At 44.3% G+C, this 16,571-nt stretch overlaps 1 protein-coding gene across 19 annotated transcripts in view; it reads left to right on the top strand.

Moving 5' to 3' along the window:
* Inpp4a (inositol polyphosphate-4-phosphatase type I A) overlaps window positions 1-16,571 on the top strand; it is a 149,208-nt gene that overhangs the window by 111,726 nt on the left and 20,911 nt on the right. For 16 of the 19 annotated variants that reach the window (XM_074050314.1, XM_074050318.1, XM_074050311.1 and 13 more), the window contains 6 exons: window positions 3,673-3,705; window positions 7,869-8,041; window positions 9,020-9,143; window positions 9,969-10,095; window positions 10,402-10,542; window positions 14,524-14,621. In XM_074050314.1, coding sequence (XP_073906415.1) covers window positions 3,673-3,705; window positions 7,869-8,041; window positions 9,020-9,143; window positions 9,969-10,095; window positions 10,402-10,542; window positions 14,524-14,621 — 696 coding nt within the window. The remainder of the gene's footprint in view (window positions 1-3,672; window positions 3,706-7,868; window positions 8,042-9,019; window positions 9,144-9,968; window positions 10,096-10,401; window positions 10,543-14,523; window positions 14,622-16,571) is intronic. The other 3 variants (XM_074050320.1, XM_074050310.1, XM_074050316.1) reach the window with 1 other exon arrangement.

Here is a 16,571-nt window from a genome sequence, read left to right on the forward strand (position 1 = left end):
ACACTGCATTACTTCTGTTTGTCTGTGTCTCTGACTCCATGCTTTCCTCCCCCAGGCAGACTGCAGGGAGGGCTGTCAGTTCAGATGGAGCGGGGACATCGAGTGCATGGAGCAGTGGGCAGGCAAGGCAGAGGCTCCAGTTGTCTTAACATGCAACTGGAGCTCACGTAGAAATCTGCATCTCCTTCAGAAGCAAAATCTCAGTGCCTTCCTGGGTCACACTGCCACAGCCATAAGGGTGGGATTCCTGATTGTTTCAGGTTTATAAACTAACCTGAGAACATGAAGGAGGCGATGCAGATGCCTCTCTGCTCTGATGTTTGTTGCATTAGGAACTGGTAGAATGGAGGGAAAGATGAGTCTTGCAGGGACACTGCTAGATGAGGGTGTTAGTGAGTCTTCCATATTTGGCTTCAGGTTGCTTATCATTGACTGGGCATGCTCTGATCCACCAGAGAAGTGTTGCCTAGCACCTTATAATTCAGTCAAATAATTGATCCCCATTCATGGGCCTCTGGGAACTGAGTTAAGGTTGTCTGTTAGGCACCACCTTTTAAGGGAGACCTTGAGTATATTGTAGGACAGTGCCATGAAACAACATGCTTCAAACAGCTTTTTGTCTACAGAGATACAGGGCATACCCAGATACTCTGCCCTATAGCTAGCCTTAAAACTGGGGACTGCAGCTTTCTAAACAAGCAGATTCTTGGTACCTGCCTCTTAGGTATCTCACTTTTTTTCTTTGAGAGGTGGAAAGGATTTGGAGCTAGGCAGCTAAGACCTGTCTGCAGACCCATCTTCTACTTCTTCTTTGCACTCATCAGGGAGCTTTAAGTCATAGTAAATATGGCCAGGATGTGCCAGGGTTAGGCTTGTTATAAGTAAGGCATTTAAATTCTCAATTGGACAATTTCCATTCAAGGCAGAAACATGCTCCTTCTTCAGAGGCTCTTGATAAATCCTTCTTCTGGATATGAGATGCCCTTCGCCTCTTTAATCTGCCTGCAGTCTGTTTCTAGGGCAGTATTTCACCTCAGTCTTAACAATATCCACATCATCCACTTTTCCATGTATGGGGGATTATAGCTTTAACTTCCCCAAACCTGTGATTGGTTAATAAGGTTACTTTGTCTCTGTTGTGTTGTTTTCTTTTTGTTGCTTTTTTAATGTAGATTGTTTCTTCCTAAAAATTTCTGAAAGTTCATTACTTACTATTTTCTTGTTTGAAGAGGAAGGGGATGTAGCTCAGTAGGTGAGCACTTGCCTAGCATATGTGAGCCCCCAGGCTCAATCCCCAAGGAAAAATTTAAAATATGTTTGTTTATAACTTTAAATTTTTCTGCAGATAAAAAAGAGTACTTTATTGAATTTTTAAAAAAAGTTTAGTAGTAGCTAGTTTGTTTAATCAGATGTGTTGGGTCCATAACTTAAATATTATTTTTCCTCTAGGCACATTTTATATTATTTAAATACAGCCACATTTAGATACATTTTTAAAGTTACTTAAAAGAGCATTTATGTTATTTTGGGTTTGACTTGTAATTATAACTTTGTGTGCCAACAAACTCAGCTCTATTGTAATATGAACATAAAACATGCATCTGAGAGAGCCTCACTCTGCTGATCAGTATCCAAAAAAGTGTAAAGAAACCATGTGCCACTAAAGTAACTGTGGACTATCCTTGATTTTCAAATCTTGAGTCAGGAAGCTGTTCAGACCCCAGTGTGATGAGGAGGACCTGAAAGAACCAGACTCTGAACTGTTTATTTTTAAACTATCTTTTGTTCACAGTTCTGAATTTTCATAGCATTCCAAGTTATGGGAGTACTTGTTTTGATTAAATGAACAGGTTCATGTTCACACCAACAAATTTGTTATGTGAGAACAACTCTGCTCCTTTGAAAGACATCATCATTTTTCATTCCGATACTCTCTCTTTCCATGTCCTTGGTTTTCTCCTTTCATCAAGGATTTGCTCTGCCTCTCAACTCACTACACAATTGAGCAGAGCCCTGCAAGGTGGGAAGGGGCCATGCAGGGCTCTGTGAGGGAGGGGTCCCCACTGGCTAGTCCTTGCCTACTGAACCACAAGGCCCCTTCCCCTCTGTTTCCCTGTAAGTGCCTTACACCTCTCCTGTACCCCACCCTCAGTCTGGTAAAGTGTATCACCATTGCCCCATTGGAATTTGGTAGCTTCCATCACCCTCTTTGCACACACACTCTTCCTCTCCTCACATCCAAAGAGTCACTTAGACCCCAGACCAGGTTTTTGTTAACCTGAAGATCTATGGGTACATCCCAGGTTCGTGTACCACTAAGATCATGTGTTGAAATTTTCATGTGCGTGGAGAGAAAGTTAAGAATGATCATCAGATCTCAACGGACTCCATAATAGAAGACAAATTAGAGGCCACTGGTCTGAGAGTACCAGAGGAGACTCCCTGTTTCTCCCCTTTGACTGAAAGATGAGCTCAAACAGTTTGATCCCTAATCAAGCTTTCACAAGAATGGCCCCATACAAACTCATAAAACCAGCTCCTAGACCTTCTTCCTCATTCACAGACTTGAAGTCCTGGAGGAGGGTGACTGGGCAGCAAAAATCTGGTAGTTTTTCAAGGCCTGGGGTAATTCTATTAGCCAGGCAAAGGCTTCAGAGTCATTGGCTACATCACTCCACACCACTGTGGGTTCTTTTCTCTGCTAGCTAGATGCTCTTGGAGTATATTTGAGTTCTAACAAAGGAGGTCAAGCTCTTCAGCTCACAGGAGTCTTTATCTCCTTTACCAGTGTAAGAAGCCATGTCTAAAATAGATTAGAGAAGAAGGATCCCCAGCCACCTTAATAGTTCAGATGTAAAAATTTCCTCAAACTTGGTTCTGGTTGGTCTTGGGAATCTGAAACTGCTTTGTTTCCATATCCTGGAAATATTTTTTGAACTGAAAGTTAGATACAAAATAAAAGTATATTTTTATTCTTGTGGTCCCTTTTCAAACTTGTTTTCTCTCAGCATATCTAGTTAGCTATGAATTTTAGAGTTTTTAGAGTACATTGCAGTTATGACTAAGCAAAAGTGAAATGGAATCAAAATTGGTATTTTTTAAAGACCTGGGAGGATATCCTAATTGGAGACCTTCCCCAAATCATACAACTTTTACATTTAGTTTGATTAAATCTTAAAAGATGGGCATAGAGTTCATTTTGGTATATTGGTTTCATTACTGGACTTAACATTTTGAATTTTAGCAGTCAGTCTTGAACCCAGGCTTCCCCAGTGAGTCAGGAAAGTGCGCTCAGTTAGCTGCTCAGTCTCTCTCATTTGATTTTGTAAGCTAACATGTGGCTTCATCACAATGTCATTGATGTGGCATGCATCACATTGTGTTGTGTTGGTTCACTCATCCTGTAGAGCATTGTATGTTGATATATTAGCAACATGAATGTTGACACTAGTGAATTGGCATTGTTCACTAAAAGGACTCAGCTGTTCAGTGCAGCTGGAGTACCTCCATGAAACTTGTGGGGAAGAGGCAGACAGGCCCTGAGACCTCTTCTCTGTGTGGTTTAATCGCTTTAGTGCAAGCTGCCAAAGCAGTGACTCTCAGACTGAGTTGCTCATGTTTGAACTGTGTGCTGCTCCTTAATCATCCCTGTTGCCCTCCATTTCTGTGCAGATCGCAGCCCCCCTACTGAAGAGTCCAGCCCAGGTACGTGGTTTCCATTCAAGGCTCCTGCTGGTGTCTTTTTAATATTCAGGTAGCGTCTGTAGTACAATTATACAAGATTACTTTATGTTCCCATAGTTGGAAAAATATTTTACAACTTCCTTTGTTGTGAAGATTGGTGAGAAACCAGTGGGGCTGAGGGAATTGTGACCTGCAGCAGGCAACCACATGCATTTTTTCCCCCACTTTTGTGTCCTAAAACCTTTTCAGATGATTAATGTTCATGTGTTCATTGAACTTCCTAAAGTGGGTGACTTGCTTTAGAGAATTACACAGTTGTAAATTATACTTCCTGTACATTGGCTGGAATTTGTGGCCATACCTCTGAAGACACATCAGATAATTTGTATCCACCAGAAAGTTGTAACATTCGTAAACATGCAGCATTCTCTCTTTGGAGTCTGGATGCAACTTTAGGATTCTTATCAGATATTGCTATAGGCCTCAGTTGGAATTAGTGCTAGAAATGGAATATTTTTGCTGCATTTGCATGTTGAACCCAATGTTTATGGTTCTAGTTCAGGGGTTGGCAAACAACAGCTCTGAGCTAAATCCTGGCCACAGCCTGCTCTCATAAATAATGCTTTATTGGAAACCAGCCATACCCACTCATCCAAATATGGTATGGCAATGCCAGAGTTGAACTGGTACAGCAGACAACCCTTTTTTGACTTCAGAGTCTAAAATATTTAGTTTCACCGTTTACAGACAAAGTGTGCTGACCCCTGATCTGGTTCACATTGAGCTTCCTACCTAGACATGGCTTGTGATTTTCCCAGAGTGTGCATGCCCCACCCCCACCCCCAAACTCCAAAATCAGCTGCATGATCAGTCCAATGATTGCATACTTTTGACTGGATATAAATATAAGGTGACAGGACACCTGCTTTGTATCTAGAGTATAGCAAACCAATGAGCCTTTCCCAACAGTTGTTAGCAAATCAGCACTATGAATCATCTCACTCTGATGACCCTTGGCAGCAACCCCAGAACCCCATCTGAAGTCAGCTTTGCCAGCAAGCTGATTTGATTGGTACATTTGTTTTCAGCTCTTTTACATTTTCTGTTTCCCAAAGAGTCAGGTTCAGACCTCAGCCTCTCAATCCTCGGGGTTATTGAGCTTTGGTAGATGCATACACATTCCTGTCACCTTTCCTGAGCCTTATGTTCCATTATTTCTGTATCTGGGCTTCTGGTCCTCTTTAGCCTACCTTCACATTAGGCTGTGCCTTCAGACAGAGCTGACTCACTGTGTCTCAGCTGGAAAAGTTCTGGACCACACATCCAGCAGTAAAGACCAGACCTATGAGCCTGCCTCTGGAAGCTCAGGTGTTCTTCTCCACCCTGGGTTTCCATCAGCACACAGACCATGCCAAGCTTATAGAACAATTCTTGTTTTGTCAGCTGTGTCATTTCCAGAAGCACTAGTAGCTTTTCCACAGTTGATGCTAAATGGACTAAAATATCCTGCAGAGCTGTATTTAATCTGGATTAAAACACATAAGCATACAAATACACGCACACACTATCTCCCTCACTCCCTCCCCTACTAATCAGAAAAAAATGCAACACCAGAATATGGATTTGAAAGGGTGCTTTACAGTTATCTAAAGTAATGTGGTCTCTTGATTCACTGCCAGTCCATGAATGTTACAGGTTTGACTAGGTAAGGAGCTTGCTTCCCAAAGTGGATCAGATTCATAACTTGGGACATTGCTTAGTTGAGGTGATTTTTTTTTTTCATAGCAAGATTTTCTCATTCAAGGAAGCATATTGTAAACCTTCACCAACTCCAACAGCCCAGATACCTTTACTTGACTAGGGCTTTGGTGGAAATCATGTCCTGAATTGCATTTTGTTTGATTTTTTTAAATTGTGAATTTCTGCTCATACTGAAAACATTTATTACCTTCTAACTCCTGTTCTTTCCCCAGCAAAAGCAAGCTGACCACTAAAATAATATGGTGTGCAGAGTCAGTCAGACATGTACAAATTCCAGTTCTTTTTTTATGTCTGGGGAGGACATTTAACCTCTCATCGTGTTTCCTCTCCTGTATTCTCTCTGTGCATTAAAAAAACAAACAAAAACCCCAGAAAGTCAAGTACTAACAGATGTTGATAAGGTCGTCGCCTTTGTTGGATCTTTCTCTGGGTAGTCACACGCACCTGCCGTGTAGATACATGTTACCTCTTTTCCAGGACAAACAACTCAGTGCTTTTGAGCCATTCTTCCTATACTCTAGTTTTCTCCATTTTTTTCTGATGTAGCAAAACAGAGCCATTCTTACATGAACTTTGCTTAAAGAGAAATAGGTAAAGTGGAAAGATTGTATGGAAGAGATAGGAGTTGTGGCACATGCATGAAATCCCAATGCTTGGGAACTGATGCCAGCCTGGGCTACATAGTGAGACCCCCCCCACCTCAAAAAAATAAAAGGATAAGTTGTATGGAGAGAGTTTAGCTTTATCAAATAAGACCACTTATTCAGATTAAAATGATCGTGATTTACATATCGCATGTATATGATGACTGAAAAAGCAAAGTAAAATTGGCAGTGTTTGCTTTAAGCACATTTATTTCTTAGTGAAGAGCAGTTTTAGTGACTGCCTACCCTTCCCCAAATTATTTGGTTAGTAAAACCTAATTTCCATTGGCCAGTTTTGGTAGGCACTGAATATAACTGCCACATGTTCAGAAAATTATTCAAAGAAACAAAAACTAGATCCCTGAGAATTGTAGTGGAAGAGAGGAACTTGGCTGTCATCTAGGACTGCTTTCTTATTTTCATGAAAAGGTTCTATGTGGCTGAGGGGTCCCAGGGCCTTGCCTGTCCCACCACTGCTAAGTGGCTGCTGAGTCCATGACTCACATTTTCCATTTCTCAGACCAGTGTTTTTGGTTACTGTGACTTACTAAGACTTTTCTACTGTAGACTTTCTAAATTTAAGCCTACTCTTTTTACATTACAAATATAAATCCTTGTCCACCTGCTGTGTACGTCCACACCCATTTAGATCATTTTGGGCGTTTTGAATTATTACATGGTATTTAATCCACATTGACCAAACACTGCATGTAAGCAAGCTCCTTTGCTCATTGCAGGCATTTCTCAAACCAGACAGTTTGAGAGAACAGAGTCAAGTCTCCATTCTCACTGTCTTTTAGAGTCTGTATCAAAGATAGAGGTTACCCTTTAGCAGTGTGGTGACATGGTCTGGGGCCCTCTGTGGCTCACACTTCAACCGGAGATGACGAGCACTGCCAGGCATCACTCCACTATCTCAAGCCAGGCTTGAAGTGGTAGGTTCACCAAGTCGGAATGAACAAATGCCTATTCTGGGCTTAATGATCTGTTAAAAATATAACTAATTAGGGCATGTCTTCTCTTTTAAATGCCTTCCAAATAGGAAGGGGAAAAGGGCCAAAGCCAAAGATACCTTTCACCCTGGTTTTCTCCCTTGAGGTTTTATTTTTTAATAGTTGTTTTGGTACAGGATCAAAGTTTCCTTCTATTTCTAAAATAAAACTAAATTCAAAATAGTTGGTACCAGGCAAGGAGTTGGGGAAGAAAGCAAGTGCAGAAGGAGGGGCAGGAACTGTGGGGAAGGTAAGAACCAAACAGTTTCTCACAAGGCTAACAGTGGCAGAGTTAGTCCTTTCCTCCAGAATGACAGAGGCCGTGAGAAGTGATATGACAGATACTCTATCTGGGTGTCCAGGGCAGAACTGTGGTGCTATAGGAGATTGGCCTCTGAAGATGGAATCATTTTCTGGACTCCTCATGACTTACAGAAGCTTTTTTTGTTGTTTTCCTCAGTATACATAGTATAGGCTTGAGTATTGAGGTGGAGGTCCCCAATAGTTTCAGGACATTATGTGTGTGTTGATGACACCTGAGTAGAACTATTTGATGCCACTGGAAATACTGTGGGCTAGAGGGCTAGACCAAGGATTGACTCCAGGCAGAACTTAGTGCCAGTTCTAGGCCAGAGGGTGAGCCAAGCAGGGTCAGAAGATATAGAAGGGATGGGGGAGGTGGGGGAGAGATTGAGCCAGTGGTTAGGGGATAGGTTACTTGCTAACTTAACAGAACCTAATTCCTGAAAGCTTTCTTTCTGATTGTGACATCTATGCTCATGCCCAGGTGAATGGAGTGAGGCCCTTTATCCACTGCTGACAACCCTCACAGACTGTGTGGCCATGATGAGCGACAAAGCCAAGAAGGCCATGGTCTTCCTGCTTATGCAGGACAGTGCCCCCACCATAGCCTCGTACCTGAGTCTGCAGTATCGTCGCGATGTGGTCTTCTGTCAAACAGTAAGCCCTGGGAGATCCACAAGGGTGGGCTAGGGGCATCTTCTGCCTCAGAAAAACAAGCTTAGGAAGTTCCTTTCCCTCTGGCCGTATTTTCTCCTGTCTGTTGCTTTTCAATTTATTTCATAGAGAGGCTAGACATCAATTTAGGATGGAAACCAGTTCATTGATAAGTATTGGTTTCTCTTGAAGAACTAGCACTGACAATAGGCTATGCACCTGGAGGTGGGCCAAATCACAGGCCTCTTTACCACCTTTTTCTTTTTTTCCTGCAGAAGTGTTTAGTGAGGTCAGTATGGATGTTTGCTGTCAGCTTAGTCTGTTTTCCTGTTTGTAAACCAGCAGATACTTTAGTTCTGTGGCTTCTGTTCTGTTGTAGAACTCTGTTTTAATGATTTCTGTTATCTTTCAGTGAAGTGAAGAGTTGAAATGAATATCACAAGTTAAATTTAGTGATGTGAGCAGTGACGTAGGGTGAGCTGGTACTATGTGGTTTTTGCTCACTGATTGTCCTAACTCATCCCATAGAAAACCTTCCAATGAGGAACTGAGTGACCAAGTTCTCTCTCACCCCTATTTTTAGTTGTGACTCAGTTTCCAGTCAAAGATGGTATGGATCTGTGATTAGATAGAGCCTTTCACAGTGGAGAATTGATTCTGGGCTTCCAGAAGGTTTCAGCCCAGGAATAATACCAGGCAGGTAAGGTCAGAAACTGTGCCAAGACCAGCCCCACCTTTGAGAGTGACAGGTGCAGCAAGCCCAGCATGTTACACGTTCTCTTCATAGCTTCTGCCCACTGTGGCCTCAGAGCCAGGGCATCCTCGGCTCCCCATTCCCACCCTGAGTGATAAGAGATGCTACTAATACCCTTTTGAGCAGTGGAAACAAAGGAACTTGAGGACCAGGGCTCATAGGAGCTGACTGCAGCTTGGGGAGTTGGTATCTTGTTTCCCACACCATAACTCTGTGCCTCCCTGCAGCTGACTGCCCTCATCTGTGGCTTCATCATCAAGTTGAGGAATTGCCTGCATGATGATGGCTTCCTGCGGCAGCTCTATACCATCGGGCTGCTGGCCCAGTTTGAGAGCCTCCTAAGCACCTATGGTAAGACTACATGACTGGACGTACCTAGGCTGCACAGGTCACAGTGGTGATTCCTTGTGTAATTTCCACCCTTTCTTCCAAGATAGTAAAATGAATTTGAACAGCACCAGAATATGAGACAAAGAACCAAATGAATCCCCCCTTGGCTTGTGGTGGGGTCATTCTTTGTTACACATCCTCAAGATCTTTCTAGTTGAGGATAAATGGTGATTATTTAACGATGCATATCCTGTGGGGCATTTTGGTTGTTTCTGAATTGTTCCTACTAATTCTTTTGTGCAATAATACCCTTACACAGAAGCACTTGTGAGCCCATTTCTGTAGCCAGTGATTGTTAGAAAGAGTTGCCAGTTCAAAGGATGGGAATGTTTTAAAAACCTAATAGCTGTTTCCAAATTGGCTACTAGAGAGCCTCTCTCCTCTCTAGCCTTGTTTTCTATTTATTTCTTCCAAAAAGGTGAAAACAGACAATGAAATTGTACGACATTGCATAGATAGCCAGCCCTGTGTCATGGTAGGATGTGGCTACAGCAAAGCTATTGTACTGTCTCTCTTCCTGTTCTTGAATTGCTGATGTTGCCTTCTAAGTTCAGCGCATTTCTGTCTCCCTCCCCACAGTCCTGAGCTTGACCATGGAAGGCTTCAGCAGTGTAGTTCCTGTTTCCACCAGCTGCATTTGTAATGCCGGTGTGAGGCAGGGTCAGTGTTCACTCACAAAGCAGTGAGTCCTAGGGAAGGGGCTCAGAAAGTCCCCAGTCTATACCCTAACCCTGGGGAAAGTGGCAAACCTCTGCCTGACAGCCTCTTTCCCTTTCTTGCATCCAGGGGAGGAGCTAGCAATGTTGGAGGACATGAGCCTTGGAATCATGGACTTGAGGAATGTGACCTTTAAAGTCACACAGGCCACTTCTACTGCATCAACTGACATGCTACCCGTCATCACAGGAAATCGGTAGAAATGTTTCTTTAAAATTGTCTCAGCCAGAGTGGTGGTTTTTTTGTTTTGTTTTTAATAAATGTGAGTCTCATACATACTCCCTTTGTTTTATTTTTATTCTGTTTCATTCTGTTAAAAAATGTGGGTCAGAGTCCCCTTTGTTGATTTTATCTCCCCTTAATGGTCTGGCTGAGAATTTGAGTATCATTGTGAGGCCGCCCACAGGCTCAATCTGGAGCCTGCTCAGATTCCATCCCTGGTGTGTCTCCCAGTGTCTGGGCCTCACAGTTGTTCTTCCTCTCTCTGCTTGCTTTCCTCCAGTGATGGGTTTAACGTGCGGATCCCCCTGCCAGGCCCACTGTTTGACACCCTGCCCCGGGAGATCCAGAGCGGCATGCTGCTGCGGGTACAGCCTGTCCTCTTCAATGTGGGCATCAATGAGCAGCAGACATTGGCTGAGAGGTGTGTGCTATCTTCCTGGTGCCTCCATGACTAGAGTGATCAGTGTCCAAGAAGCCCTGGTATGGACTTCCCCCGCCGCCCCACCCGAGGAAATGTGCTGTGGTTTTTGGGAGATGTTGAAAAACTGTTGAGTGGTGTATGATCATATTTACATGATTTGTAGATTTATGTAGGTCATTTTGGTGGCCATGGGCTGTGGGAGACACACGTGAGGAGTTTGTTGAAGAGGCTAGGCCAGAGGTAGCACTCTGTATGGAGGACAGTGTAGTGTTCTGAGAAGGAACCAACTGAAAAATGTTGTAAGTGGTGAGTGGAAGGATTTGGACTCCAGTTGACCTGAAGAGAGATAGTGAGAAGAGTAGACTAGTGATCCCAGTTTTCTAGATTAGACAAGCAGGTAACCCAGTGACCTGTTGAACTCAGGACCAGGGGTAGGGGAGGTATGTTCAGGGCAGGTGATGAGCTCAGCTCAAGCTGAGGTACTGTCTCGGGGAACAGATCCCTCTGAGATGTGAGCAGAACCAGAGGAGCCCACTGCAAGGAGGCAGAGGTGTCCTGAGTGTGAGAATGACATTTCCTGCATCTGACAGCTGTTGAGCAGTTTCTGAAAAGGGTTGCTTCAGGGCCAGCTATGGTGAACTGAGGGAAGAGTGAAAGAGGAGAGAATGAGAATTGAATGAGAGGGAGCTGAAGAGTGTAGGGTTTGGCTTAGTTTGTTTGCACCAGCACACTGATGAACTGGGTTTGTTTATGAGCTGTGGGAAGACAGCACAGAGACTAGAGGCCATGAGTCCAAGGATAACTTCAAGGGAGCAGGTGCCTAAACGCATAAGCACCTTGGTAGATAGGCTGTTACCCACAGGAGGGCATCCTGCACCCCCAGGGATGTTGCAGGACCACAAGGAGGCTGATGCTTAGGCAGGTCACACAGAAGGAAAGTGGGGAACCACATGTTGGACTTCAGAACCTGAATTTTTAATGACCACTTTGTCCCTTCCTCACAGGTGGCATCACACTACTTCTTCCCACAGGCATTAGCATGTAGGTACACCCAGGGAAATCCTGTGTGATAATCCAGTCCAGAGGGACAGTCAGTCAGGGTGTTCATTCAGCAGAGTGGCTTCAGATTCTAGTACAAGACTGTCATCATTCCTCAAGCACACTCCATTGTTGTTATCCCCTCTTCTAAGTCCCTCTGAGGCAGGAAGACACAGGGACTTGGATCTGAGTGGTGGTAGAGAGGAATTCCTGTGCCACATAAAGCAGGCCTTTCAGGATCCAGATTTTATACTGTGTTAGTAACTTTTTTGTCACTGTGACAAAATTCCTAAGAAAACAACTTAAAGGAGGAAAGGCTTATTTAGCTCATGGTTTCAGCGGTTGCAGCCTATGGTTACCTGACTCTGTTGCTTCTGGGCCCATGCATGGTAAGGCAGAACATGGTGGGAGGATGTGATAAAGCAAAGTGGCTCACCTCATGGCAGACAGAAGGCAGAAAGAGATCAAGGCCCAGGGACAAGATATACCTTTCAAGACATACTCCCAATGACCTAGTTCCTCTAGACCCCACCTCCTAATATTCCCCCACATCCTCTGATCCTTTAATCAATGGATTGATCTTTTTTGTTGTTGTTTGGCAGTACTGGGGTTTGATCTGAGGGCCACAACCTTGCTAGGCAGGTACTCTACCATTTGAGCTACACCCCTAGCCACTTTTGCTTTAATTATTTTTCAAATAGGGTCTTGTGCTTTTGGCTGGGGCTGACCTGGGCCACAATCCTCCTATTTATGCTTCCTGCAGTAAAGCTGGGATTAAGATCGTGAGCTACTGCACCTGGTTAATTTGGATTTGTTGTTGCTGTTGTTTGTTTTGGTTTTTTGGTGATACTTGGATTTGAACTCAGCCTTGTACTTGCTAGGCAAGTACTCTACCACTTGAGCCATGCTGTAGGTTATTTTTAAGACCACGATCCTCCTACCTGTTCCCCCACCTACCTAGGATTACAGATACACAGCACCATATCTGGTTTTATTTTGTTGAAATGGGGTCTCACTAACTTTTTGTTCAGGCATGCCTCAAACTGCAGTCCTCCTAGCCTGCCTCCTGATATTATAGGTATGAAGCACCATGCCTAGCTGGGTTAACCTGTTGATGAAGTTAGTGGCCTCACAATACAGTCACCTCTCAATAGCGCAACCAGCTTGGGACCAAGCCTTCAACTCAGGAGCATTTGGGAAGGACACTTAATATCCAAACCGTATTGTTTCATCTCCAGCCCGCAAAGGTTCAAGTTCATCTCATAATGCAGATGCACTTAGTCCATCTTCTAGAATCCCCAAAGCCTCAACAGTTAAAGCATTTCTCAAAAATCCATGTTCAAAGTCTCCTCTGATATTCAAGGCCCTCTCTTAGCTGTGAGCCTCTGTAAAATCAAATACAAGATACATAATTCCAAGATACAATGACACAGAGTAAACATTCCCATTCCAAAATGAAGGAATAGGTAAATAGCAAGGAAAATCAGATCAAAGCAAGAGCAAAACTCAGCAGGCAAACAGTAAATCCTTTAACTCTTCACCTAGCATCCAGGGCACGTTGTGTTCTAATGTGAGCTCCATAGGGCTTGGACAGCCCTGCGCCTATGTCCTTGCAAGCTGCAGCCACATGACATCTCACCTGGCTGGCTGTGGTCATTAGCTGGGGCTTTCCTTTATAGATGTTCAACATTCCTGGTATCTCAACTTCCTGGAGTCTCTCGTATCTTTAGCTTTACTCTTGCAGCTCTCAGGGGCTGCCTGCAGGGAACCTGACCCATTGCTTGGCCTCCTCGGCTTTCTTTTGAAATCTGGGTGGAAGCTTCTGTGTCCCTGTAACTCTTGTATTCTGCATGCCTGCAAAACCAACATCACATATATGATACCAACATCTGCTGCCATCTCAGTCACCACAGCTAAAGTGGCTTCTGAGTGCCTAGACATCTGAATGAAGGGAACTATTTCCCTAAGCATCTCTATCCAAGCTGGGCACCTAGAACTGTCTTCTCAAATGGGTGGTTTAAACTCTGCCTCCCACAGAGTCTCAGGGCTTGGATGAAATGTAGACAGGTGCTTTGGCAGAATGTAACATGACTGGCCTCTGGTCCAGTTCCTGTTAGAGTCCTCATGCCGGTCTGAAACCTCATGAGCAGTCTTTACAGTCCGCATCCTGGTCTTGGAGCTCCTATCAAAGTCACCCATGAGTTCTGCTTAGGCATTCTAGGGCTTCTCCAACCTTTTTCAAATGTCTCCCATAGACCACATACAAAGGCTTCTGAACCACATTGTCAGGTATAGTCAAAGCAACCATCCTATTCCCAATACCAGTTTTCTGTGTTAGTCACTTTTCATCACTGTGATAAACTATTCAAGAAAACAACTTAAGGAGGAAGGATTTATTCTGGCTCACAGTTTCAGAGCTTCTGGAGCTATATGTGGTGAGACAGAATGTAATGGTGAAGAACATGCTAGAACATGTGGCTCACCTCATGGCAGACAGGAAGCAGAAAGACAGGAGAAGGGTCTTGGGACAAGGTATATTCTTGAAAGACATCCCCTGTGACCTAGTTCCTCCAAATGGGCACCACCTACTAATAGCCCATTTAGCCACAAATTCATCAGTGGACTAACCAGTTGATGAAATTAACATCCTCATGATGCAATCGCCTCTCAATAGCACCACCAGCTGGGGACCACATGAGTGTTTTGAGGGGGAACACTTCATATATAAATCATCACAGTATGGATTATGTTCTGATTATCTCTTAGGCACATCTGTAACAAATTATACATGGTTCCTGCCCATGACACATTTAAGAGGCAGAAAGTGACTTAGGATTTAGACATTCAATAAATGTTTGAGAGATAATATTAAGTTTCACGCAAAACTGTGTGTTAGAAGAATGTGACATGAGCCAACTAATAATGTCCCCTTAACACTCCAAGGTTTGGTGATACGTCTTTACAAGAAGTTATCAACGTGGAGAGTTTGGTGCGGTTAAATTCCTACTTTGAGCAGTTTAAGGAAGTTTTGCCTGAGGATTGTAAGTATTTCTTCACTCCTGGTAGATTCCACCTGCTTGTCAATTTATCACTTTCGATATCTGAGTCAAGGTGCATGCTTATTGACCTTCAAGACACTGCCTGGCCCACCCTGCTGCCATGCGTGCATGTCCATATGTGTGCACAGATGCATGTACTCGTGTGTTTAAGCTGTTCTTCCCTGCCACTCACACACATGGGTATGGCAGCCCTTTCACCTTGTCAGACGCTGCTTGGCTTGAATTCTACTCAGAGAAACTTTCCTGGTTCTGCAGCCTCTGCTCACCTCCTGCAGTCGATTCTCTTCCACCATACATGACATGGGGATTTCCCCCCAACACACACTGTTGTAGGCCCTACCATTAACTGGTACAGACAATGGCAGATGTGCACCTGCTGGTAGGACATGGGGGATCTCAAATGCAGGTCCAGGAGATCTGCATGAACTGCTTATGCATCTCCCTCCATGGTGCTTAGAGAGTAGGATGCTGAGAAAATATTCCTTGCTGGGTATTGGAGGACAAGATGATCATAGTCTACCTGGAGGTGGCAGAAGTCATTGCTCCAATTTTACATAGCTCTTTTCCCCAGGGAAGACATGACAAAGAGGACTCTGGCAGCCTCAGAACTCAGGGAGAAGCCCAGGAATGCACAGCACAATCTTTACATGTACAAGTCTCCCAAATTGAACCCAGTAAATCCACTGGGCACCTGCTGTATGTAAAGTGTGACAGGACCTAGCATGTGAGACCTAGCCACTGCCACTCGGGGCACCACAAAGGATCTGAGGGCACCTGCTCCTATCCTGGAGTTAAGCTGAAATCTTCTAATGAAGATCCAAAGAAGTAAGAACGCACACGCTGGGAAGATGTAGGCAGGCCTCCTTTGTGTTCTGTTGGAAGGTGCAACAGGTCTTAAGGGTTTAGAACTGATAGCAAAATAGTAGTTCAGTGAACATTTACAGATCACTGTTGAGCCAGGTGCTGGGCTAAAGTGCCCTTCACACATTTCCACATTCATTGTAGCAAATCCCACAGCCCTGCAAAACCAGTATTAGTGTTCGTGTTCAGAGGAATCACCTGATCCTGAAGCCCATACTGTTGGGGGGGACTACTGTCCAGGCTGGGACATTAGTATTCATTTGATAGCTGGGAAATTGGGATAACAGCTGCTTTTTCCAATGTGCTGGTTGGATTAGAGAAGGGGACACAGATGACTGGAAACCTGCGGGAGGCTGTGAGGCATCAGCTGAGACATTGTTTCAATGTCCAACTCTGACTTGGTGCTGGCATAGCATGGACAGAGGAGTAGGTGTCCAGGAAGGTTCTGACTGCGAATGAGCTCCACATTGGTCCCTGAATCCAGTGCTTAAGAGTGAGGCATGCTGTGTGGGGAGAGATAGAGAGTCTGGCACTGGGTAAAGGTTTCCAGAGTTGGCAGCAGCAGGATTGATGGCTCTCCTGGGGATAGAGAGGCAGAGTAGGGAGAGGCAAGCACAGCTCAGTTTGTGACATGAGTGGCCCACGGGAAGTGCAGATATGGAGCCATTTAGTGAAACCCTTTGGTGACTGAGTTCACTGAGTGACAAGATGGGAAAAGAGCTGAGGATACAGTATGGAAGAGGCCAGAGGTCCTTAGGGGAGAAGGGATTCCACTGAAGGGCCAGAGAAGGAGTCACTGGTACGTTGTAAGGAGGACGGATGTCATGGAATGTGTGAGGGCACAGATTGGCCTATGTATTGATGGACAAAGTGTTCTTGGTGATCTCAGGACAGTCACAGAGTGGCAAGGGATGGGCTCAGGGATCAAGTGGATAATGAAATGGTGCTGTCTTGGAATGAATGCCTCTGACCCAAAGATGAACAGTGACTGGAGGGACAGGGCTGGGAGTTTTGTGGGTGACATCAATATGCTTAATGCCTAAGGATGGAGGTAGAGAAAATGGGCTAGAA

This window comes from Castor canadensis, chromosome 12 (genome assembly GCF_047511655.1).
Source record: "Castor canadensis chromosome 12, mCasCan1.hap1v2, whole genome shotgun sequence".
NCBI lineage: Eukaryota > Metazoa > Chordata > Mammalia > Rodentia > Castoridae > Castor > Castor canadensis.